The 24,938-nt window shown below is 35.2% G+C and overlaps 1 protein-coding gene across 3 annotated transcripts in view; it reads right to left on the bottom strand.

Moving 5' to 3' along the window:
- LOC138700328 (protein phosphatase 1 regulatory subunit 14C) overlaps positions 1–24,938 on the bottom strand; it is a 795,893-nt gene that overhangs the window by 48,175 nt on the left and 722,780 nt on the right. For all 3 annotated transcript variants that reach the window (XM_069826879.1, XM_069826880.1, XM_069826881.1), the window contains exon 3: positions 8,277–8,363. In XM_069826879.1, the coding sequence (XP_069682980.1) occupies positions 8,277–8,363 (87 nt within the window). The remainder of the gene's footprint in view (positions 1–8,276; positions 8,364–24,938) is intronic.

Below are 24,938 nucleotides of genomic sequence, written 5' to 3'. Positions count from 1 at the left end.
TTTCAGAATGTCTAATTGAAAATAAATCTGAAAAATGTTTATTTGAACGTCTAATGAACTTAGTTTGCAGCATTTGTTGCACAAGCCACTAGTAAAAATATAATCGCATCTGACTAGTGATTTTATTTCATAAATGGACAGTAGAGAAGAAGAAATAATCACGAGTTTTTTTGACATCTTTGGCACAATTTGGACATCCCTGCCCTGTGCTCTCTCCCCTTACGGAATTCGAGATTACCTTAGCACAATATTTTCTTTCAATTTCGTGGATTGCTCACGGAAGCACACGGGGAGCATCTGCGGAGCAGACGCGCGCGACCTTCGCGTTGTAGTCTGCTCCAGACACGATGAATCGGCCATTCATAAACTACAAAGAAAATCATTTCCGTTGTGTTCATTTTGTTCTCAAATTGAAAACACGCTTAGATAATGTATAGCTAGCGGACCGGATGTGGCAAGTGTGGTTACTTCGAAAATGAAACAATGCAGAATTCAAGAAATGTTATCCGAGTTTTCCTCTAGGCGACCGTCAAGTAGTTTGAAGAGTTGGTACAGCGTTTAAATAGGGATATCTTATACGAAGTTTTACCGTTAGATGGCAGGAGCGTTCTATGCGGCGCAACATGTTGTAGGGCTATGTTTTGTCATATGCTACAGTTGATTACGTTTTCCCGCTTGTTGGTTTTCTGTGCGTGTCAAAATTATATTTACAGTTATTTTGTATAACCTGGTATAATTTAATATAATTCAATATTTTATTACCTCCTAATTTAATTTAATTTACAGTAAATAATAACGTAAACCTGAATAATATTGAGCGATTCCCCGAGATGGGTGGGGAAATCTGCAGAATATAGATACGAGTAAACTGAATGTTCATGAACCTAAACGAGAACTTTGAGAACAATATGCACGAATAAAAAAATAGGAACTATGTCGAAAGTGAATATTGCCCTCTTTAATAATTAGTATTTAAGAACCGTACGCTAAAAACAGGATATGCAGCCACCAATGTGTCTTTTTTTTTTTTTTAGGGAAGGGACTATCGAGATTGAATTCCTTGTATTTTTTTTTCTAGTTGCAGAAAGATCAAATGCAATTTTTAATAGGATGATATAACATGATCGCAGCAGTATCACGATTAGTCGTGCGTTTTGTAGGTTAAGGACATGCAGTTTTGAATACTATGTAGGATGATTTTGAAAATTTGAAGTTAAAACATGGTTTTAATAATTAGGGTACAGTACATTAAAAACATTATTCACGAAATGGATTTCACTACGGATCGTCCTGGATAATAAACATCCCAGTTTATCGAGAGTTCACTGCAGACGTAAACTACGGAGACTCCTACAACTACTGCATATAATCTAAGCTAACATAGCTCGCTGTCGAGGTTGCAAATGTTTTTATTGAATTTTCTTTTTCCTCGTCCAAAATGAAACTGTAGTCAACAATTCCTTACTTGGAGTAGTTACTTTTATTTAATAGCTAGCTCTTTCGAGGCCCAATTTTATTACTTATATTTTTTAAGGTTTAAAGCATATATTCAGAATATTTCGGGACCTGAATGAAGACAAAAAGCTTTCCCTTGTTTTTACACATAGGAACATAACAAAAATTTGCCATTTTTAGTTGTTTTTAAGAGTATCTAATATACTAATACACTACGTATATCCTCAATGTTTATATACCGAAAAACAAATGCACACGCAAAGCGCATCCCTCAAAGTACACGCGCGCTATCTGTTGGTGCTAGTTCAGGATATCCCTATTATAATCTATGTATAACGCCCAGTGAGAAATTAGGTACTTCTTTAATTTGGCCCTAAATAATCTTACGTTTTGAGTTTCATTTTTTATATCCATGGAGAGGCTATTAAACATTTTTACTGCCATATAACGCACTCCTTTTTGATAGCACGATAGACTTGCCGACAGAGTCATTTTTTGACGTGTATTTATGCTATGAACTGTTGAATTAGTTACAAAGTTTTCACGATTACATATGAGGAAGATCATTAATGAATATATATATATATATATATATATATATATATATATATATATATATATATATATATATATATATATATATATAGTGACAAGTCTAATTATGGCCGAGTGAACCAATCTCGGTTAGAATGCGTGGTCAGATACCCATTCTTAACTAATAAGAATATAAACCGATGCACCATCAACTTGCCTTGGTTACGAAACCGCGGTTAGTTGCCGCGTGTTTATTTCGCTGTTATTCCTCTCCGGAGCAATTCATACAGTATCACATCTAGTATATACAGTCACGAAGCTTGAGTTTATGAGTGTGCTAAGTACAATAGACTGTGAAGGTACTATTTCGCATTGTCTGTGATGAGGCGATATTAGCGATCCTAGTGGTTAGCAAGTATCTACGGATGTATATTTACTACGTATTGAGCTTCGTGACTGTATATACTAGACTGTGATGGTATTCAGCAGGCAGTTACTAGTTGATTTTTGAAGCGGTATTATAAAATACTAGTGGCTTGTGCAGCAAATGCTGCAAACTAAGTTCATTAGACGTTCAAATAAACATTTTTCAGATTTATTTTCAATGAAGAATACCAGACATTTTGAAACTTATTTGCTTCCATAATAATGAAAGATACTCCATCTGAATGATTTTTTATGCCAAACACCTTTTCTTGAACCTATCCACCTTCAGTATTTTAGTTTGAACGTGAAAACGCAAGTAACGCTGTCAGGACGATCAGTGGGTTTTTCATGTAAGATTAAAGCAATACTGTAGCTATTTCAGGTCATTGTGGATTATAGGTGAGAATTAAAAATGTCAGGTTTGCTATATTTTCGAACAATAGACATAGCATCTTGGTATAGCTGTTGCATGTTTCGTAAACTACCTTGAAATTAGAGGGTAAAATCATTTTATCCTGCTAAGAGATCTTGCTGAAATGATCGGGAGACTACAGAATCTTGTAGGCCTCTTATTTTATTAGTAAGTAATACCTTTTGGTTTTTCCTTAGGAACTGTAATTTTTGCGCTCTCTCGAGCCAATACTGAAGAGAACCACGCATATAAACATCTACACCACACCGCCATTAAGTATATGAAAATAACCCAACTCCACTTGATTAATAACTATAAAAATATTTGATTTTTAATAATGTAAGTTTTACAGTTTTCAGTAACATATACTATATATCTGCCACTCAGTAAATTATAGAAATCAAGATCTAATTTAAGATACTCTCTACATCTATTTATATAACCCCAAAACGTTTCACTTTCATACAATCACTATAGCATTAATATGTATAATTAACGAAAAATAGTCACACCATGGCATTAACTATAATAATACTTTATTTGTAATGGTCATCAAACCACCTCAAGTTTTGTAGTTTTCAATATCCAATACACAGCTGTACCCAGAAAATTACACACCACAGAATCAGACCTGTAAATTATTTTTAGTAAGTCTTTCGTAAGTTTTTAATAACCAATTTAATTTGAGCTCTAAATATGTCGGCATTCTTGCAGATCATGGCCTTCGTGTAATATTGTTTACAGTAGTGTGTGTTTTGTTTTATTCTGAAATGCAATTAATGATGACAGATGGATTTTATAAAATAGGAAAATTATGTTGAAAAATTGACATTTCACTGAAAACTACTATTTTTCTGAAAAACTTTGGGTCCAAGCTACAAAATGAGGGGTCATTTATTAAAATCCGTTCAGCCGTTTTCCCGTATTTCCATTACCAGTTCAAATTATATATATAGATTAATTCAATGAAAAAAATCTTTTCTCAACCTAAAGATTTTCTCATCAACTAGAGTAAACAAACCCCGTAAGGATAAACAAGTAACAAATATATAAAACAGGACTGTAGTGTTAGAATGGGAAGAAGAAGAAGAAGAAGCAATATTTTGGGTGGAGTCGGTATCTTAGGGAAAACTGAACCGTCCCGTACATTATTTTCTGCAAAGTTTCTTAGGCCCAGTTTCACCAACCCTTGTTAAATATTTAACATGACTTTAAGGCAGTTTAACAGTAAACTTAACGGAAGAGATGTTTCATCAACTGTTGTTACTGCTAACATCATGTTAAACCCACTGTTAAATTAACATAGCATACTCCCACAGTTAAATCCTTAACGTCCTGTTACAGCGTGAATCATGGCTGCCAGAGAACATATGTTACACGCCGCATTGTTATATCGAGATATATTTGCAATGAAAACAATTAACTGCAATCACTACTTCAGCATTTTTAGTTATTCAGAATAGATATGTTCATCAATACTAAAATGATTCATATTAATATTAGCGCTGCATCCACAGTAAAGAGAAGATATGTGCCTATTAACGTAAGCAATTCTGTGAGTATTATTTCGCATTAATACTCAGATATAATTGCAGATTTACAAAACGATATTTCTTTATTTCACTGATTTAACAGTTCACATGTAATTATGACCAATGACGTGTGAAGATATGTTAGATATATAAGATAGTCTATGAAAATAGTTTTAACGCTTCCATTGTAGTATTCAGCATCATAATTATTTTCATTTTCTATTGGTTCTATTTGACCCTGGATAATTGAAAGAATCTTCGTACAAATATCAACTTTGAGGGTGAAAGTACCACCGTCAGTTTTCAAATGTTCCACTGTATCTTGTGCATGACCCGACTTGGCATTTCTTTTAATATTTTCATTACATTGATTTGTTTCATAGTTTGCGTTTTCACATCCAAATGGCGATTGAAAATATTGGGTTAAAGAGACCCTCACTTGTTCTTTTTTCCTAATGAAAGTTCCATCACTACGTTTGAGTTAAATTACATTCATATAATTGCTAGATCTACTAAAATAATTATATTTCTCATATGAGGTAAAATTACTGCTCCTTACACTTTCTTTTTCTCGATTTCCGTTGTAATTATGTTAGTCTCCAATACTTCCATAATGTAAAAAATGCAATTCTCCGCTAAAACAAATGACTACACCAACTAAAGGCACATTCAGTAAACTTTCATACAATCACTGCTTCTTTGATTCTTGTTACATTACTCTTAACATCATGTTACCTAACAAAAGTACCTCAAATGATTGGTGAAATACTATTACACTAACAGGATGTTTAATTTTAACAACACGTTAGTTAACATGCTGTTAGCGTTATTTTAACGAAGCTTGGTGAAACTGGGCCTTAGTAAAATACTATTTTAGTATTTTCGCTGTTATTTCAACCTCTAGCGGTCTCATGCTTTAGGAAATTCACTGATGAGTTAAGCTAGGATATGTAGGAATATCTTCCCCTTCACTTTCCTAGCAGACATTCAAACAGATGACCAAGATGAAGTTGCGTGTGTATAATAGCGAAGTTGTGCCACGTGAATAGCGTTCTTTTTTCAAGTTGCGCAAAACATGGATCACTCTGTATTATACTTTCTTCTAATCATGTATAGTCAATTAAATCCCACTCCAGTTTTGATTTTCTCTATGAAATACTATTAACTTTCCACCGATATGGCATTACAGTTTTTGTTACATAGAACAAGAGCTATTCGCTCTGAAAATCCCTGTATTTAGATTCCATCGCCAAGTAAAAACTCAACGCTCTGGACTGGGTACGAACCGAAGAACTTCAGCCCCAATAGGAAGCATGGTTACCGCTACACTACCGACAACTTGCGTGTATTAAAATACCCGATAGGCAGGAAATTAGAACCGATTTATAACGCCTGCAATAAGACGAGGGTTAAGTAGTTGACATAACAATGTACTGCAGCTCCACCACGTAATCTCTGACATTTATGCCTTCCGATAACCTCCCAGCGTCGTCCTCACTAATTAATAGCTGCTGTGCACCGTAGGAAGCGTTGCCTGGCGGCTATCGCTGCTTAGCGCTCAGCCCCATGCTCTCCAATTAGAAATGTTCAATGAGATGGAAATCACGTGTGCCTCGAGTTCTACAGGCTGTCTATGGGTTCAACAGTTCGGGGAAGCTCCCATTTGATAGCCGATCCCCAGTTTACAGATCTCTGCCACTGCGATTATTACACAGAAACAATTCTGCAAGTAATTCAAACGTAACTCCTGTTGCTATAGCGACGGCATTTCTAGCGGAACAGCTTCCATGTTTAGCACTGTTACAGAGTTTAGATACAAATTACCAGAAACAACGTATTGTCAGAGGTTATGTACTACTTTTCCTAGGTTAGTTTCAAAATTAAATCAGTGCTTAACAACCTGGCGACTATTACTAAAGGTTTCCGCCAGCAACCATTTTAATTAAGGTGAAATTATTGGGGATCATCAGTGTGGTTTTAGGCGTAATAGATCAACTATTGACCAGATATTTTGTATTCGACAGATAATGGAGAAAAAATGGGAGTATAAGGGAACAGTACATCAGTTATTCATAGATTTCAAAAAGGCATATGACTCGGTTAAGAGAGAAGTTTTATATAATATTCTTATTGAATTTGGTATTTCCAAGTAACTAGTTCGATTAATTAAAATGTGTCTCAGTGAAACGTACAGCAGAGTTCGTATAGGTCAGTTTCTGTCAGATGCGTTTCCAATTCACTGCGGGCTAAAGCAAGGAGATGCACTATCACCTTTACTTTTTAACTTTCCTCTAGAGTATGCCATTAGGAAAGTCCAGGATAACAGAGAGGGCTTGGAATTGAACGGGTTACATCAGCTGCTTGTCTATGCGGATGACGTGAATATGTTAGGAGAAAATCCACAAATGATTAGGGTAAACACGGGAATTTGACTGGAAGCAAGTAAAGAGATAGGTTTGGAAGTAAATCCCGAAAATACAAAGTATATGATTACGTCTCGTGACGAGAGTATTGTACGAAATGGAAATATAAAAATTGGAAATTTATCTTTTGAAGAGGTGGAGAAGTTCAAATATCTTGGAGCAACAGTAACAAACATAAATGATACTCGGGAGAAAATTAAACACAGAATAAATATGGGAAATGCCTGTTATTATTCGGTTGAGAAGCTTTTATCATCCAGTCTGCTGTCAAAAAATCTGAAAGAATTTATAAAACAGTTATATTACCGGTTTTTCCGTATGGTTGTGAAACTTGGACTCTTACTTTGAGAGAGGAACAGAGATTAAGGGTGTTTGAGAATAAGATTCTCAGGAAAATATTTGGGGCTAAGAGGGATGAAGTTACAGGAGAATGGAGAAAGTTACAGAACGCAGAACTTCACGCATTGTTTTCTTCACCTGACATAATTAGGAACATTAAATCCAGACGTTTGAGATGGGCAGGGCATGTAGCACGTATGGGCGAATCCAGAAATGCATATAGAGTGTTAGTTGGGAGGCCGGAGGGAAAAAGACCTTTGGGGAGGCCGAGACGTAGATGGGAAGATAATATTAAAATGGATTTGAGGGAGGTGAGATATGATGATAGAGACTGGATTAATCTTGCTCAGGATAGGGACCAATGGCGGGCTTATGTGAGGGCGGCAATGAACCTTCGGGTTCCTTAAAAGCCATTTGTAAGTAAGTAAGTAAGTTAGTAATGTATGTATATTAAGCATGAAAAATTTTGTTCATTTAGCTTTTATAGTAGCTGAGATATAAAATAAAAATTAATTTCACTGAATTTTTGCAGGCCTATGGTTTACTTTATCCTTAGGCCTATAATTTACCGTTTATTATTTAAAAACGTAAATATTGGGTTGGTGCAAAGTTCGTAGCGTTTTTCGTTGCTATGGTAGCTATGTTATTATAGTACTATTAAATGAATGAAAGTACAGAAAAACGCTACAAACTTAAGCACCAATTCAATAAATGAAGACATTTACTATGCATCTAAATAAGAAATATACACTTTACTTTTCTGGAAAGCACATCAAAAGCTTTTTCCAAAAAAAAAAAAAAAAAATGTTGGATATTTGATTAAATTATACATTTTTCAGTTTGAGTAAATAATGTGAGCGATGTTGTAATTTTTTGTGGGTTATTTTACGACGTTGTATCAACATCTTAGGTTATTTAGCGTCTGAATGAAATGAAGGTGATAATGCCAGTGAAATGAGTCCGCGGTCCAGCACTGATAGTTACCCAGCATTTGCTCATATTAGGTTGAGGAAAACCTCGGAAAAACCTCTACCAGATAACTTGTCTGCGGAAGTTGACTAAACAACGACTATTATGACAAATTGGAGCAGAGAGTTTTTGTCATGAAGCGAAAAATAAGAGAATTTAGATGATTTCTCGCTGTTCCTTCCTCACCTGCAGATGTCGCCGCCTCTGGTCGTCGTTGTCCATATCGAGCAGTTCATCAATGTCTACTTCGACTTCCCGGGTTTTAGAATTCTCCTGAAACACAATAAATAAGCAATCATGATTATCTACTAAAAACAATTGTATAAGGTTTGTATGTCATGAGCTATATACTGTACTTATATTCTATATTTATTTTATAGTTAAATTATATTAATGTATATTACGATACAAGTTTGGGAAGTACTATTTACAAAATCGAGGAAAAATTTGGAGCGAGTGAGGTTTTCAATTTCTGAGATTTTGAAATGCACTTCACAAACATGTATTGTACAACATTTTGCACGATCATATTTAAAATTGCAAATACAATGCATTTTGCATTGAAAATTTAGAGCAATATTATTCGAAAGCCTTCGCAAAACCGCACTGTAATGGTAACTAAGCAACAATAAGTGCACTGTAATGGGTCTATTTCAGTATAGATTTGATATGAAGAATGGTTTCCCTAGCAACAAGTTTCTGTGTGGGGATTCTAACTTTCAAGGTCTAACAACAACAGAAATACAACAAAAAACAAAATCGTGTGAAAACGTAGCCTATATTTTGCTTTACTTTACATCTAGTCTCGGTCAAGTTGTAGAAACGAACTGAAATCAAATAGGTCGTTCTCATTACCTATGAAGAACAGCTTGTGCCATAAGGTTGGATAACTGTCGGGGTAGTTAATATTGTATGTAGTCGTATCTCTGTTGATACATACTGGACGAGCTAACCACAGTATAGCGTGCTCTTTTATGTTTTATATCTTGCTTTGAACATATGCTGCAACAGACTAATTACATGAAACATAAATTAAGGTACTAATTTAACAGAAGTGTTTCACAAGGGAATAAAACCTTTATTCCTGATACTACATTAAACACATTCAGTACAACTAGCCTAAATATATGCATTTCTTCCATGAGAATAAAACCGTCTCTAGTCGATCTGCACCAATCCAAACAGCTTGAAAGAACATTATGACAGATCGTTAGCAGAGCGTCAAGACAGTGGTTTCCGCTCTAGAAACCTGAGTCCAAGTCTTAGCGCGTCCAAATGCTATTTTTATTAAGAAAATCGGTACTAGGGCAGATTTTCACGGCATACTGACGTTCCAGGTGTCATAATTTAATTAATTCTCTAAACTTAGTCATACTCCCTTATAAACCGTACATTAGTCAAGGCCCAGTCTATATCAGTAAAACTTTATTGAAGTTCCTTTCGCACTGCAGAGGCTATTCAGAGATATAATAATAATAATAATAATAATAATAATAATAGTAATAATAATAATGGCTTTATTTAACCTGGCAGAGTTAAGGCCATAAGGCCTTCTCTTACACTCAACCAGGATTAAAACTTGCTTACATAGTTGAACATAAAACTGGATCGGAATTAAGTAATTACATACTGATACAATTTAGGTACATAATGAGATCAAAAGAGGTAGTTACATAAAATTTACCTCATAAAATAAAAATAAACATAGTGAAATACATATTAATTTGTTAGAATCAAATACGAATCACATAAAAACAGAAGCCGATAATTCAATAAAAAAGAAAAATGTACACAGCAAAAATAAAAATAAACACATTAGTATTACATTACAATTAAGTAGGATTTACATAATTAAACCAGAAACCCACAACTGAATAAAATGTACACAAAAAATAGATTAATAATAAAAAACAACAACACAGTGGGACACATATTGGCGTTAAGTGATAAATAAACACGATTTATATAATAAAAAAATAAATAAAAATAAAAAATAAATAAAATTAAATACAGTGGAATACATTTGCAATACGTTAGGTCTGGCAACTCATCATAAGACATTTTTCTAATTTACATTTAAAGGAAATTAAAGTTCGGCAGCCCTTGACTTCAGACGGCAGAGAATTCCAGTGACGAGAAGTAGCAACAGTGAAAGACGAAGAATAAAGAGATGATGTGTGCAGTGGTATTTCTAGCGTGTTGTCATATTGTGACCGAGTATTTAAGTTATGATACCGAGAAAGACTGTGGAATCGGACAGATAAGTAAGAGGGAGTAGAGGTGTGCAAAATTCGATGTAAGAGAGAAAGGGAATGTAACGTTCTCCTCTCATTTAACCTGAGCCACAATAATTTATCGAAAGAAGGCGAAATGTGATCGTAGTAGCGGACATTACAAATGAAACGAACACACGCATTATGAACACGTTGCAGTTTCTGCGATAAATCCACCCTCAGATCAATGAATAGAGCGTCACACTAATCGAAATGAGGCATAATGAGGTGGTACGGTCGTGAGGGAGCAATGGTGGAATATATTCATTGATAATTATTCCGTTTTGGCTCAAGTTTTATCCTTTCCAGACTCGGATTCGATTACAGGCTCGAAATACAAGATCCATGTTTCTTTCCATGGCGATTGTGTCTTATGTTTGTCCTTTTTTAAGTGATTGTCTAGCGCCATATTACCGTATAGTATCGCATAATTTCCTTCCTTTTTTTCCTTGAACTTTCTCTTTGAAAAACACTGGGGACAAAAATTTATAAGTGTGTGTATCCTGAGAGGCATTTATAAAGCAGTCATCAGTACTTAGTTAAAGTATTCAGTCACTGTGAATTCCATTAACACAATGAGGACACCAAATATGATAGACATGGCTTGTCAGGATATTTTTTCATTAATAATCTTCCTCGTATGTAATCGTGAAAACTTTGTAACTAATTCAACAGTTCATAGCATAAATACATGTCAAAAATGACTTCCATATTCCATCTACTAGTCTATCGTGCTATCAAAAAGGAGTGCGTTATATGGCAGTAAAAATGTTTAATAGCCTCCCTATAGATATAAAAAATGAAACTCAAAACATAAGATTATTTAGGACCAAATTAAAGAAGTACCTACTTTCTCACGCCTTCTATTCTGTAGGTGAATTCATGACATTCAATAACGCTTCATGAAATTGATACTAAAACTATGTGTTGTACTAGTAGACTATATTGTAAATCTCTTCTGTATGTATTTCATCTAGATCAGGCCTGCACAAGGTTTGCGCTCTCCGAGCCGGCTCACAGCTCATGAGCGGAATGCAGATATTAGCTGCGCTCTGGATAAGGGTGGACTGGAAGAAGGGGTGATCTCGTATAAAATATACACAAAGGGAAGTACTATTACGAGTGCTTATGAAATGAATTCCCGTTCAGTGTTTGCAAAACTATCTTGGACTATTATTAATTAATAAAGAAATATTTATTTTACAGAAATAATAGAGATTCTATAGCTTCTTAAATGTACAATATCATTTTGTTATGTTTTTATTTATCAGTACAAAACGAGGTTTTATGCTGTTGGCAGCTGAAAGGAACAGTAGCCTACTGATCGTAATGAAACATCAGTTACAGATGTTCGATGTCTGCCTTTATTAAAGTTGATTATAGAAAACAGTTGCTCACAAATATAAATGTTGAGCCAAACATAGCAATCATTTTCACAGCCAGCCTGTGTAGTAGTGGATATTATTGCTAATGTTTAGTCTTGTGAAACTCAACCAGGCTAGTAGTATTATTCAAACGATCTTTAGCCCTGAGGTCACATTGAAGATCAATAAGTTCGAGCTGTAAATCGTTAAATGTTAAATGTTATGTTCCGTCTTTTAGATTCCTCCATACTGTACTGTAGCAGTAGGTAAGCAACGTGAAACAGTTACTGAGAATACACACTGCACTCCACTAGATAGCTGAGTGGTCGTTTCCCTCTCCTCTACCTATAGCAAGTCTATGTCATTCTGGCGTATCTTACTCTCTGTTTCGGCGAGCGGTTAAGACCGCTCTCCCGCTCCGAAAGAGCGCGCGCGCTCGTTGAGCGCTGTTTGTGCAGAACTGGTCTAGACTGTGACTATAAATTAAGACTTTATAATAGTATTGAGTTTTTTGACTTGTTCCATATTCAAGCTGTGAAGCAATGTACGAATACAATGGAATTTTAATAAATACAATACAATACAATACAATACTACTTCAGCCCGAATCTCTGTGCATGGGAAATACAACGGGACGAGAAAGAAAATAGAAAACTTGCCGCCATATACTGAGTGAAGGAAAATTTCAGTGTCCTTTGAATGATATGTTTCTAGAGAAGAGAAATAAGTGATATTTAATTTAATTCATTCTTTTAATAATAATAATAATAATAATAATAATAATAATAATAATAATAATAATAATAATAATAATGTAGTCCTACTCATTGTATCCGTTACAAATACAATTCATTATTCATAGTTTCTTTTTGTTTACAATTAATCTATACTAATAATAAATCTGTAGCCGAAATTTTTATGGTAATTTTCGATTTTCCAAAAATAATAGGTCCTAACATATATAATTAACCACCCTGAAACCGAAAATCGCTTTTTTGAAATTTTTGTTTGTATGTCTGTCTGTCTGTCTGTCTGTCTGTATGTTTGTTACCTTTTCACGCGATAATGGCTGAACGGATTTCGATGAAAACTGGAATATAAATTAAGTTCGTTGTAACTTAGATTTTAGGCTATATGGCATTCAAAATACATTATTTAAAAGGGGGGTTATAAGGGGGCCTGAATTAAATAAATCGAAATATCTCGCTTATTATTGATTTTTGTGAAAAATGTTACATAACAAACGTTTCTTTAAAAATAATTTGCGATAAGTTTTATTCCTTGAAAAATTTTGATAGGACTCATATTTAATGAGATAAATGAGTTTTAAATTTAAAATAACTGCCATCTAAGGCCGTATAATGAAATAAAAAACAAATGACTTCGTCTATAAGGGGCCTTGGACAGCAACAATCGAAAGCTATGAAAGATAGCCTATAGAGAATGTTTCTGTGTTTGTACGAAGTAATATCGGAGCTAAATTAACCGATTTGTATAATTAATTATTATTTCACCATTGGAAAGTGTAGTTTCTCTAGATGGACATAATGCTATAATGTTATTACAGTAACTTCTGATATATAATATAATATAATATAATATAATATAATATAATATAATATAATATAATATAATATAATATAATATAATATAATATAATATAATATAATATAATATAATATAATATATGTAATGTAATATTATATAATATAATTTAAGTCATTTGAACCATAGTGGGCCAAACGACATTTAGTGAATACGTAGAAAACAAGGGTTAAAATTGATATTACCATAATTCAATGGAAACCTATAACAAGTAAAATAAAGTATACACATTAAATCTAAATTATGTCAATGTTCATTAAACTATGGTTGCATATAATAAAAATTAAGAAACATGTTAAAGGAATTGTCATTGCACCAAATGAATGTCTCTGGACCAAAGTGATCGCATTTTAATTATTTGGATGCAATTTAAATTAAGTAACATATTAAACGATTTATCCTTCTATCAAACACGAATGTTCCCTGGATCAAACGTCCTATTTTAATTATGTAATTACTTTATATTTATTTTTAGCGGGTGCAGCGGAGCGCACGGGTACGGCTAGTATTAAATAAATGGAAGACAACCAAACATACATTCTGTCGACAAAACTTTGTAGAAGTAGCCTACTGAACGTCAAGTTTAATAAAGCATGCGCCCAGAGGGAATCGAACTACTTCAAATTAACATGCGGGCAGAGAACTACGTCGTCCTAAGGGAGGAAACCTGATGGATCATTTAGAACTTAAGATGGGACTTTTCCATTCACTAACAAAGGAAAAGTGCATTTCAAAGAAACATCTAAATGACCGAGCGCTGAATTCATCTGTAATAATTCACAGTCTTTGTTAAGAATATCACTCTAATTTGTTACGGTCTGTAAAATACACATCGACTCGCCGCCCAACTTGTACAGTTTAAATGCGTGTACATAAATAATAAAGGCCTAATTAAGTTCATAACAGACTTTATTAAGCACGTTGAAGCAGACATTAGGAGGAGACAAACATTTTAGTCCCAAGCCCTTTGCTGCATGGTAATGAGAATTCTGTGGATCTCACCGCTTGTATGCAAACTCAAAGTGATAGCGTGAGACGGAAATTTTAATGCACAATACGTTTTTAATGCCAACACTAAAATTGGATGATTTAAAAATTAAGTACGTCTTTTCTGTTTAAACTCTTCCTGATTCAACATCTGCAAATTTAATACCGCTATCAAATAACACAGTTGTTCCAGAAAGTTTTTATAAGCACACCGCCGGCGTCGACTATCCACGCAAGACAACTAAGTTCAAATCTCTAATAGTGCAACTGGAATTTTTGGTAGATAAAGACAATGTTATCAAAGTATTTTCGTTCTCCATTTTATAATTAAAGTAATTGTCAATTGATGAAAGAGTAATGGAACGGAGAAAAATTCTCTCCGGGGCCGGGATTTGAACCCGGGTTTTCAGCTCTACGTGCTGATGCTTTATCCACTAAGCCACACCGGATACCCACCCCGGCGTCGGGCAGAATCGTCTCAGATTAAGTTCCAACTCTTGGGTTCCCTCTAGTGGCCGCCCTCTGCACTACGTCATAGATGTCTATGAACGTAGGACTGAAGTCCACACATGTGCTGAGGTGCACTCGTTATGAGTGACTAGTTGGCCGGGATCCGATGGAATAAGCGTCATCTATGATGTAGTGCAGAGGGCGGCCACTAGAGGGAACCCAAGAGTTGGAACTTAATCTGAGACGATTCTGCCCGACGCCGGGGTGGGTATCCGGTGTGGCTTAATAGATAAAGCATCAGCACGTAGAGCTAAAAACCCGGGTTCAGGTCCCGGCGCCGGAGAGAATTTTTCTCCGTTCCATTACTCTTCCATCGTATGATGACGCAGAATATATGCATGGAAATATCATATGCACTTCGGTACATTAAAATAATATATATAAATTGTCAATTGTCCATTTAATGATATTCATAAGCAATAGATGGACAGCTACATACATACATACATACTTTAATTTTTTTTGGATCATAAAGAATACCTTTCGTTTCAAGTAAAAAGGGGAGTTTTTTCTTTTATCTAGATGCATATTAAATTTAATTTATGTATATCTCTTTTGAAAGTATATGATTATGTCTCGTGACCAGAATATTGTACGAAATGGATATATAAAAATTGGAAATTTATGCTTTCAAGAGGTGGAAAAATTCAAATACCTGGTAGCAACGGTAACAAATATAAATTATACTCGGGAGGAAATTAAACACACAATAAATATGGGAAATGCCTGTTATTATTCGGTAAAGAAGCTTTTATCATCCAGTCTGCTGTCAAAAAATCTGAAAGTTAGAATTTATAAAACAGTTATAGTACCGGTTGTTCTTTATGGTTGTGAAACTTGGACTCTCACTTTGAGAGACGAACAAAGGTTACGGGTGTTTGAGAATAAGGTGCTTAGGAAAATATTTGGGGCTAAGAGGGATAAAGTTACAGGAGAATGGAGAAAGTTACACGACACAGAACTGCACGCATTGTATTCTTCACCTCACATAATTAGGAACATTAAATCCAGACGTTTGAGATGGCCAGGGCATGTAGCACGTATGGACGAATCCAGAAATGCATATCGAGTGTTAGTTGGGAGGCCGGAGGAAAAAAGACCTTTGGGGAGGCCGAGATATAGATGGTAAGATAATATTAAAATGGATTTGAGGGAGGTGGGATATGATGATAGAGACTGGATTAATCTTGCTCAGGATAGGGACCGATGGCGGGCTTATGTGAGGGCGGCAATGAACCTCCGGGTTTCTTAAATCCAGTAAGTAAGTAAGTAAGTAAGTAAGTAAGTAAGTAAGTAAGTAAGTAAGTAAGTAAGTAAGTAAGTAAGTAAGTATATGTCTTTTGAACATTATTACAGAAGGTGACGTGAAGTGCCACGAATCGTGTAAAATGTACTCGTATAAAGGGGAAGTATGGGCCTACGTCATCTCAGAGACTATTTTTTCCCTTATATTCATCTCCTATGGCGTAGCTAGCGTTAACTGAAAAAAAAAAATAGGAAAATGCAAATATAATAATAATTATTCCAATCGACTTGGGACTAGCTTTCAAGTCTGAACATATTTTGCTGCTGTGATTGGCAGAATATCTTGAAGATGTGACGCAGAAGTGGCTGCTTTGCGCTACTCCAGTTCAAACGAAGTTCAACTTGAGCCCTCCGCGTGGGAGGAGTAAACACTGTTTGAACCCGTTCACAATGTGTGTCAACGGGACGTGCTTCAAAGAAACGGCCGCTAATTGAAATCCTCTCACGGAACGGACGGACTGACTGCGTGTCTGAAATGTCATCCAGGGACGTCAACCTAAGCACAATGATTTTATTCACCTTAAAATACTCAAATAGGTAGATTACTGTCTTGCAGTATGGTGGAAAACTTAACAGCCTACTTAATATTAATCTATGTTTCGCATCTCGAAAGAAAAGTATTACTGCCGACCCTGTGTACACAACGGATTAGGCACAACTAGTCACGGTCGTGGGTTCAAATCCCATCTAAGGCATGCCTGAGCTATTCCATCTCAAATCGACCGAAATATAGAGAAAATTGACCTTACAATTTCTAAATAAAGGGTGCGTCAGAAAGAACGGATGGATTTCAAACTATCGATACGCAACGAGTAGAGAGATATAGTGAGGGGGACCACGACTGTTGGGTCAGCCATAGAATGCAGTTTCAGTTGACATCATGGTTTGGTCTGGTGTACAACGTGCTTTCATCGTAGAGACATTTTTGAAAAATGAAGAGTCTGTGATCGCCACTCAGGACTCATTTCGACATCGGATGTCACGCTAGGATTCCAACTCGGAATACAATTTTGCGGTGGGTGGCTTCATTTATTACCACAGGTTCAACATTAAAGAAGAAATCACATGGACGAAATTCTATTGCACTGAGATTGTCCGAGGCTACGGTAAGATCTCGCGCCCTGCGACTTCTTTCTTTGGGACCATTTGAAGGCGTAAGTTTGTAAACATCGATCACATACACTGGACGAACTGAAGACGGCGATTCGCGAAGAAATCGTGGCAATTGCACCAGCTATGACTGTGAAAGTGATGGCGAACATCAGAAAACGCCTCGATGCCTGTATTGAAAGCCAAGGACATCATATGGATAATGTTGTTTTCCATAAATAAACTGCATGTATTGGTGAATATGTTGATAACAATAAATTTTTGATTTGATGAATCTTTACAATTTTCTTGCCATGTGAAATCCATCCGTTCTTTCTGACGCACCCTGTACAATAAAACTTTTTTTGTACGTAGAGAACTGTGATACAATGCTTTGTGCAAAGTTTGAGGCATCAGAACTTCATAGTGTTTAAATTTAAAATAATTAAATTTATCGTATTTTCATAAAATCTGCAACTTTAAACTGTTGTAGCTCCGAAACCCTTTCACCCAATGATCAAAATCATGGTTTATTTTGATGCTGAGAAATTAAACTTTATATTGACATATAAACAGACTTTCTTACTTTTTATGGAAATGGAGAAATTTAGATTTTTTCTCATTAAGACGCCTTTGCCAAGGAAAAAATATTTTAAAAATATATAGTTAGATTCCGCATTGAAAGTACAAATAAACACATATTTTTTACTGATGGCACGTTCATAAGAAAGTATTGAAAATATCAAATAAAGAAAATAAATAGTACGCGCGTGAACTAACCAGCTGACTGTGAGACGGGAGCTAGCCGAGGTAAGCAAGGCCAGGAGACAAACGCGTGATGTTTCGTCTAGTAGCGCATTGCTGGGCTAGCTTTATCACAGGTTTTCATACTCAGGAGTAAAATGACGCCCAACGCTCGCTTATCTTCAGCTCTCAGCCAGTGCGTGCGGTACTGCGCCGTTCAAGTCCAGGCGTGTGAAAATAATCTATTTAATACCCTCGAAACTTATTGCCGTACCACTAACCAAACAATGCCGAATCCCTCTTAATAATGCAAGGTTTTTTCTCAATATTTTTTTTACATTTTTACAAATTGGCAAAAAGCCTAAAAGCAAGTAAAATCATATTATCTGTCTCTGTGTGTACAATAGAAATAAGGATTACTTGTTAACATAATCTACCAAATGTCAGCTTCAAAATGAGCTCTCGTTCAATGTTCTGCAGTAAATGGTTCCAGAGTTCTGAGCGCTGAAAGAGGCTTGTTTTTATAAAATACGCTAAATTTGTCGCTCAATTATACGAAAACCGTTTGACTCTCGATAGTATATTTTTGAAAATGCACTCTCCTCAGAACCTTGTATAAATAGGGAAAAAATTAGAGTATTAAAAATGCGAGGTTTTTTACTGATCGATTTCATATGGAATAGCTCTAATGGTCAACCGTTATGAATGAATGAATGAATGGGAAGAGAAAAAATTAAGAGTTACTTCAAAACGCGGCCTTGTGTATTTTTGGGGATTATTTCTTTTCTTGTTTAAACCCTGATACAAACGCATTATATTTTCCTTTTCATAATACAACTACAATCCTCGTTGAGTTTTCTGCACGCTGAAGGAGCCTGCGGGCCTATTAAACGAGGTCAAAAGGTTAACTCTGGCGGTCAATAACTCCTGGTTCTCTGCGTAACAATACAGAGACAGTGTAATCGACCGTAATTTGATGTTACATAATTTGAATTCGTGTTTATCTGCCCAGCGTTCCAGCTCCGAGACATGACAGTTTCATTACGTTGTCAGGCGGGGAAGGAGACGAGAGGGGGGCCTGGGTTTTTAAGTCCGCAAACTCTTCAAACTGACAGGCATCAAAACAGCATCCTCCAAACTTTATATGTTGCTTTCGTAACGAAGACAAAACTGTATGAGCAAAGAATTTCATAAAACAAGAAGCTGAAGTATAAAAAAACTTGGATAACAAATTGGTTTATTAATTTTCCCCTCTCAACACAAAGATTTACAGACAACTCAACATATTTCCCTCGCATTACGTTTATTTTATAGGAAGCAGAAAATAACTTTATTTTGTGAATTTATATTGGGTACGCATTACGTTGCTATTTTATTCGATTGTGTTTTTTTTCTCTTTTTATAGTCTTTTGTTATGCGTCTTCTCTTGTTTTACTTGTGTCCTTTTATGCATTGTTACTCGTCGTTCTGAATGTTATTTTTTAAATTTATTGTTTTTTTTTTAGTTTGTAAATTATAATCATTTTTGTTGCATTTATTGCTATTTACTCTTCAAATTATTTAGTTATTACTCATATTTTCTTAATATTTTGAATGTTGTTCTGTTCTTTGTGGCTGACTTAGTTTATTGTCGATTGGTAAATACATAAAATTACACATTTTGACAAAGGAAACGATAGTATTTCGAAAAAAACTGATATTAATAATAATAAGCATTAATTAGTGCAATATTAGTAGGTCGCTAGAATTTGAAATCTGTTTCACATTAGATGTCTACTATAGAATTAATAGGTTCAATGGTACGTTGAATGGTATTCTGTATAGCTCAATTGATGAATTGTATATGCTGTGAATTGTATAGTAGTCTGTATACCTCAATTGATGAATTGTTTATGATTATAAATTGAATTAATCTACTTGATATTAATTGCACAAACTTCTGTACCTTAATGATAGTATCCTTGTAAATTGAATTAATCTGCTTACTTTGTATTGTATATGTTTGTATAGTTTGGCCGATGAATTGTATATGCTTTAAATTGAATAGTAATCTGTATAGCTCTGTTGATAAATTGTTTGTGTTTGTAATTTGAAGTAGTTTGCATGATATGTATTATCAATTTCTGTATACCACAACTGGTTGAATTGTTTATGCCTTAAATTTAATTAACTTACTTGTTTTGTATTATACATATAGCTCAACTGATGAATGATCGTTTGCGTTTGTAAATTTAATAATCTGATTGGCTATGTATTGTATACTTTTAGTAGAGCCATCGATGTAGCTCAGTCGGCAGACTCGCTGGGCTGCGTTCGGGCTTGGGTTGGATCCCCGTTTGGTGGTTCCTTCCGAGGGTTCCACAGCCGTGGGACTGAAGCCGGATGGTCTATGGCGAGTCCTTGGCATCATTCCCTTTGATTTGATTACCTGGTTGGGTTTTTCCGAGGTTTTCCCTACCCAAAAGGCAAATGCCGGGTAATCTTTTGGCGAATCCTCGGACCTCACCTCATCTCACTACATCTCGCCAAAATATTGTAAAAAAATTGCATAAAATTGTAAAAATTGTAGAAAATTATTAAATTGTAAAACTGTAAAAATTTTTTTAAATTGTAATTGTAATATTGTAAAATTTTGACTTGTTCCACATCTTAAAGCTTCATTGCTCATGTAAGATCTATGGAATAAAATAAATGAATGAATGAATCAACGTTTCAAGTTAATGCAGTACTTGAAAATACAGTCTGATCCGTTTGGGTATGGATAATATTAATTTATTATTATAAAGCTATTATGATAGTAGGAAAAATTTCTTGCCGGTTAAATTATGATTAAAAGATGGGAGTTTTCATATATAACAAGCAATAATCCATAATCTGTAAGGACAAATGAAAATCGTAGATGATTAAAATGGCTACTACAAATCAACAGCGGGCACAATGTGTTCTTTGGTATGCTAAATTTGAGAGTGTTAAAAGAGTTCAAAGGAAATTTCGACGTGAGTATGGTGTGCGTAATGTACCTAAATATGAGTCCATAATGTTGTGGTATCGAACATTTGTAGAAACAGGTTCTGTGTTAAAAAAAACATGCAGGAAGTCGTAGACGAAACCCAGTACGAGAAGCAGCTATCTCTTGCTTGGTCCCCAAACTCCCCAGATCTAACCCCTCCTGACTTCTTCGTGTGGGGTTTTGTTAAAGACATTGTCTATTCACACAAACCCAGGAACATTGATGATCTGAGAGTAAAAATTACTCAAGCTTTTCAACAAATCACCCCTCTCATGTTACAACGGACATGGGCTGAATTGCATCACCGTTATGAGTCGTGCAGGGTGCGCAATGGGGGTCATGTTGAGCTCTGAGGAATCTCCCATCTTTCAGTGTTGTGTGCACAAAGTTTCAACAAATAAAGTTCAGTAGGAAATGTTTTACGGTGTTTTTATTTTATCCATACCCAAACAGATCACCCTGTATATTAAACAATCTCTAATACGTGACTACACTTTTCATACAGCAGAAACTGTGACATTACCTAAATAATATAAAAACAAGGTAAATTATAGAAAAATTTTAATTCAGGATGATGAAATAAACATGAATCCTTTTAAAAGAAACAATTTATTGAAAGTATGGGTACAAGGTTTGCAAACAAAGAAACAAATGCTAGGGAGGTGATAAAAATTGTAGTACAAGCAGCCATGATTGGTTGAAACACGTCTTTCCGTACCGTTTTATTCGTAAAAAGTAGTATGACGTAGTAAAAGTGTAATAGTCTGTATAAAATCAATTCCTATCCGACAGACTTCAACCAGCGATTCTCGAATCAAATGGCAACCAACAGACCACTGAGGAAGATTATTTTTGTGCTAGAGATAATTTGTATGACTAAAATTGCAGATTTCGGGCTTGGTTCCAATTCATTTTTGGAAATAGCTACACTGCTTGGCGTATCGTTCCTTTTGCCTTTACTCTATATCTTCATATACGCCACGGTGACAGTATGAAACCAACAAAATGATTCAAGCTATATGAAATATGGAGACGTAATTATGAGGGACAGAGAGATGGAGAAATATTTAGATGCTGTAAAGAGAGAAATAGAGAGACCGTGAAAGAGAAACATTTCTGGAGGAAAGCAGTTTACATGAGAGAAATTCAGTCCTAGATGATATATTATAGATGCCAAGGTTACGTATTTCCCTGGGTTTCCTGAAACCCCGGCAGAAGTTATCAGGCTGCAGTGGTTGCTATGACAACCAGTGGAAAAAAAAAAGTAGGACATTTTTGTTATATGCAAAACTGTAGTCAAATGATAGCGTTGCCAGTTTTTTTGTCACTTAAGAACTCTGCATGGAATACTTTTATTCAATTATTATAAGACATCCACCAAGTCATGATTATCGTTATGACAATAGGTTTACGTATAATGCTTATAAGACGTAATATATTATACATTTTATTACGTATCATGTTCTCCTGTGTGCAGCCAGAGTTCGCTTTTAGTAAAAGAAAAAAAAAATGTTAATTTTATCTCCCTTTCCATAGCAACTAAAAGTCTAATTTGGCCGTCTCTTCAGTGTTGCCAACTAATACCAGATATCACCAAAGAGGGAAAAATCAAAATGCTACGTACTGAAATAGTAATAATAATAATAATAATAATAATAATAATAATAATAATAATAGATTTCAAAAAGGCATATGACTCGGTTAAGAGAGAAGTTTTATATGATATTCCTATTGAATTGGGTATTTCCAAGAAACTAGTTCGATTAATTAAAATGTGTCTCAGTCAAACGTACAGCAGAATCAGTATAGGTCAGTTTTTATCAGTTGAGTTTCCAATTCACTGTGGGCTAAAGCAAGGAGATGCACTATCACCTTTACTTTTTAACTTTGCTCTAGAGTATGCCATTAGGAAAGGTCAGGATAACAGAGAGGGTTTGGAATTGAACGGGTTACATCAGCTGCTTGTCTATGCGGATGACGTGAATATGTTAGGAGAAAATCCACAAACGATTAGGGAAAATATGGGAATTTTACTTGAAGCAAGTAACGAGATAGGTTTGGAAGTAAATCCCGAAAAGACAAAGTATATGATTATGTCTCGTGACCAGAATATTGTACGAAATGGAAATATAACAATTGGAAGTTTATCCTTTGAAGAGGTGGGAAAATTCAAATACCTGGGAGCAACAGTAACAAATATAAATTATACTCGGGAGGAAATTAAACACACAATAAATATGGGAAATGCCTGTTATTATTCGGTTGAGAAGCTTTTGCCATCTAGTCTGCTGTCAAAAAATCTGAAAGTTAGAATTTATAAAACAGTTATATTACCAGTTGTTCTTTATAGTTGTGAAACTTGGATTCTCACTTTGAGAGAGGAACATACGTAGGTTAAGGGTGTTTGAGAATAAGGTGCTTAGGAAAATATTTTGGGCTAAGAGGGATGAAGTTAGAGGAGAATGTAGAAAGTTACACAACGCAGAACTGCACGCATTGTATTCTTCACCTGACATAATTAGGAACATTAAATCCAGACGTTTGAGACGGGCAGGGCATGTGGCACGTATGGACGAATCCAGAAATGCATATAGAGTGTTAGTTGGGAGGCTTGAGGGAAAAAAAAACCTTTGGGAAGGCCGAGACGTAGATGGGAAGATAATATTAAAATGGATTTGAGGGTAGTGGGATATGATGATAGAGACTGGATTAATCTTGCACAGGATAGGGACCGATGGCGGGCTTATGTGAGGGCGGCAATGAACCTCCGGTTTCTTAAAAGCCAGTAAGTAAATATAATAATAATAATAATAATAATAATAATAATAATAATAATAATAATAATAATAATACAATCTATCACAGTTCGGAATATAGCTTACGAATTCAGATTTTAACTGTCTGTTTAAATACGAATTCGTAGAAAGCCCAGTTCAGAGTTTGAGACCATCAGTTAACCAGCCGAAATACTGCAGACTGCCCTAGTATGTTAATATTTCTTCGTTTGTACATCACAGGTCTCCAAACACCACTGTTTGCAAAGCAGAAACGTTCATGGCCAGAAATGGCCCGTGAATTTTGCCTGAAGCCCTCTCATTTAAGAACAGTCATTATTTTCACATGCTATAAATCTGTGACATCGATTTTGTTTTCCGAAGGAAACTTTTATCGTCTCTACATGAACTTCTCACCTAGCTTTGAAGCCGTGAACTGGGATCTACTGTCGAACATGGTATAACCAGTAGATTACATGGCTGACTCCCGTCCACAGATAATTTAAATATTCCATTATATGGTCCGAGTTGAAAAGAGCCAACATTTGCATTAGGGTTACATTATGTAAAATTGAAAACATAGGGAGCGTTATATCATTTACATATAAAGCACTTATTATCTTTGGGGAGGGATAAACTTTTCCCACAGCTGAAACGTTTTAATGGCTGTTTGATCAGATGAACAGCAGTAGAGAGAGAGAGAGAGAGAGAGAGAGAGAGAGAGAGAGAGAGAGAGAGAGAGAGTTATGGTGTGAAACACGGAAGCGCCAGACCGCAAAGATAATAAAGTAGGGAACCTAGTACAGATACGTAAGGTGCTTCAGGATTCAGTGGAATAAAAAAATTCTAAATTCAGCAGGGTAATGGAGCGAACGAAAACAAGAGAGTGCGACCTTTCACTCCACTGCTGAAACAGATTCCCTCTCCTTACACCAAGATGAGTATTACACTTGGGGATTATATGGAGCTTCATTTCCTCCTCTTTAATTAATGTTTTACTTATCACTAGAACCAGACATGTTAACGACAGTCTTCTGTCGAATAGGTAATTATGAATAAGATTAGCGTTGCTATCGTAACGAATAGTACACAACCCAGCCTCGTAGATGGGGGTGCGAATCCTGAGCTGTCGTTGCATGATTGTGAGTTCTTTAGAATTCTACAAGTGTTCCCAGACATTTTCTGTT

This window comes from Periplaneta americana, chromosome 5 (assembly GCF_040183065.1).
Source record: "Periplaneta americana isolate PAMFEO1 chromosome 5, P.americana_PAMFEO1_priV1, whole genome shotgun sequence".
NCBI lineage: Eukaryota > Metazoa > Arthropoda > Insecta > Blattodea > Blattidae > Periplaneta > Periplaneta americana.
The sequence above is the reverse complement of the archived record's forward strand: the minus strand, read 5'-3'. Positions and strand labels throughout refer to the sequence as shown.